Source organism: Schistocerca nitens, chromosome 4 (assembly GCF_023898315.1).
Source record: "Schistocerca nitens isolate TAMUIC-IGC-003100 chromosome 4, iqSchNite1.1, whole genome shotgun sequence".
NCBI classification, from domain to species: Eukaryota; Metazoa; Arthropoda; class Insecta; order Orthoptera; family Acrididae; genus Schistocerca; species Schistocerca nitens.
Window position 1 is genome coordinate 923,149,742 of NC_064617.1, and position 2,621 is coordinate 923,152,362.

The following is a 2,621-nucleotide window of genomic DNA, read 5'->3' on the forward strand; positions in this document are numbered from 1 at the left end:
GCGTAGTTCTTTGGCAACTCACGACCAAATTATCAAGTTTCAACCTAACCTAGACCATGAAAACACTACCGATCAGCCAGCTACAACAAACAAGACTTCAGGCAGGCATCCAGTATCGCAGTAGTCACAATATTTACTTTCGAAGATGTACATTTCAGTTTATATGTGTGGTTTTTTCGTATAATAAATAAAACTCAACAACTGTTCCATCGAGAGAAGTTGTGAAATCAGATTACAATTACACACATTCAGTTGCATTTTATAACGATAAAAAGCCTGCTAACTCAAATTTCGTGTTGCTTGCAACTCAACTTTTATAGTTAAAATAAAATGTGGTTCACAAAGAAAAATTTATCTTCTGCTGTATATGGTCTGGAAAACGAAAGATGGATGGAACAGCATCATCTTTCAGCTTTCTGCGATTTACGTAATTTTCAAGGAAACAACTTTCTTCAAAATGATCGGAACATATAAAATGGTATTCTGTCGGTCGGAAATCCTGCCTCCTGACAGCGTGTAACCATTTTTGTAACAGCTGTGGTTTTGAGAAAGGAAACCTGCAAATATATGCACAGACATTATGCTAATACCGTGTTACAAAAACATTTACTAAGCAAGTGCACTGACATATAAAACAACTTAAAATATCCACATACCTGTGAAATGTAATATTCGTTCATTTCTCGAATTTATTTGTACAATTAATCGCTGCACAACTCTTCACCATTGCACTTCTTTTGATTGGAACGTACAGACAGTAGAATTACGAGTAACAAATACTGTATGTACGCCCCAACAAATATACAACGTTGAATCAGGGTCTTCATAAACAACAGTACTACACAACACATCAGACTACAACCACTATAATGGCGTCCAGCCGACGGTTCAAATTATCCCGCGACTGCAGCGCCATCAGTGAGTCTAGTTATTTTTTACAAGGTGTTTGCTCTTTTGTCTCATATAAACATTCTCTTTGTCAACATTCCACATCGCTATGATCTGCCACACTGGTCTTGTGTGAACAAAGAGATTAGTGCTGCTAATGAGAGTTTTTCCAGTATATGCAGTCAATTCGAAAATGTTTGTGTTGTTGATATTAGTGGCATTGGTCGGAGATTCCACACTTCTCATGGCCTTCACTTGAATGGCCTAGGGAAGAAAATTGTAGCACAAAAAGTATTGGATGAAATAAAAAGGCACCAGCAAACACCTGCAGCACCATCAACGACAGTAACAGTAACTCCACAAAAATCATTAACAGCAGGTTCATCACAAGTAGCAACAACAACAGAAGCAACAGCAACAACAAAATCATCACCATTAGCAGCAGTAAAATTACCACAAATGGTCAAACCACAATCAGTAACTGCAATTAAACCTTCGGCGGAAACAACAGCAAAACCAACAGATACTACAACAACAGATCCACCATCAACAGAAATAGTGCCAATAAAAGAATCAAAGGCAGCAACAGCACGAAGAATCCTGTCAGCACCACCACCACAACCACTACCACTACCACCACCACCTCCTCCGGCCACAGAAACAGCAGCAGCAACTGAACCAACAACAACAGTAGCAGCAGCAACAAAACCATCAACAACAGTTGCAGCAACACAACACTGCCTAAGGAGGAGTCAAAGACAAGGTACATCTACATAATTAAATAAGGATTTTTTATGGCTTCAGACAAAGAAAAGGAAAAGATTGTGACAAATCAGCAAGAAAATTTGCAGATAAGTCACAACTACTATGGAAAAAGCAGCACATTACCAGGTAATGACAAAAGAAAAAATACTTGCAAAACAGTCAGGATAATGTGTCAGAATATTCAATGCCTCAGAAACAAAGTACTAGATCTAGAAGTAGCTTTAAATAATCTTGCTGATGTCTCTTGTATTTGTTTATCTGAACACTGGTACAAGGCTAGTGAATTAAGTCTCATAAATATAAGCAAGTTTCATTTAGCATCAGATTATTGCCGAAGTGTTTTTAAAAATGGTGGGGTATGCATTTACTCTAGAGTAGGACTGCAGTTCAAAGTGAAAACAGAATTGGACCATCTAAATATAGAAAAACATTTTGAATCATGTGCCATAGAGTTAAAAACTGAGGAGAAGAGTGAAAAAACTAGTTGTCATTACAATATATAGATCTCCACTGGGTGACAAAAACATATTCTTCAAAAAAATAGAAGCATCATTAAACACTTTTTATAGTAATGAAGTGAAATTATTTTTATGTGGAGATTTTAATATTAACCTGTTAATTGAAAGTGATGAAAAAAGACAGCTTTTGAGTATACTCAGCAGCTTCCACATGAAACCACTCTTTACAGATGCCACCAGAATAACAGAACTGTCATCTTCTCTTTTAGACAATATTTTCACAAATATGGAGAATGGTATCACTGAGCCACTAAACGTAAACTTAGGTCTTTTGGATCACAATACACTATTAACATACATAAATCACTCTATCCCCAAGGCAGTAAAATATAAGTGGGGATACAAAAGGCACTTCTATACAGAAAAAGTGAATACTTTCATCCAGTTGTTAGCTAATGAAACCTGGGAAGATGTCTTTGCACAAACAACAACCAAGGAATCTTTCAATGC

The 2,621-nt window shown here is 36.7% G+C and overlaps 1 protein-coding gene across 1 annotated transcript; it reads left to right on the forward strand.

Annotated features, from left to right (window-relative positions):
• Window positions 1-1,347: 1,347 nt before the first annotated feature.
• Window positions 1,348-1,665, forward strand: LOC126252666 (probable transport accessory protein MmpS3). The gene has a single exon (XM_049953568.1). It carries the CDS (start codon window positions 1,348-1,350, stop codon window positions 1,663-1,665), a length of 318 nt encoding a protein of 105 aa, XP_049809525.1.
• Window positions 1,666-2,621: the final 956 nt, after the last annotated feature.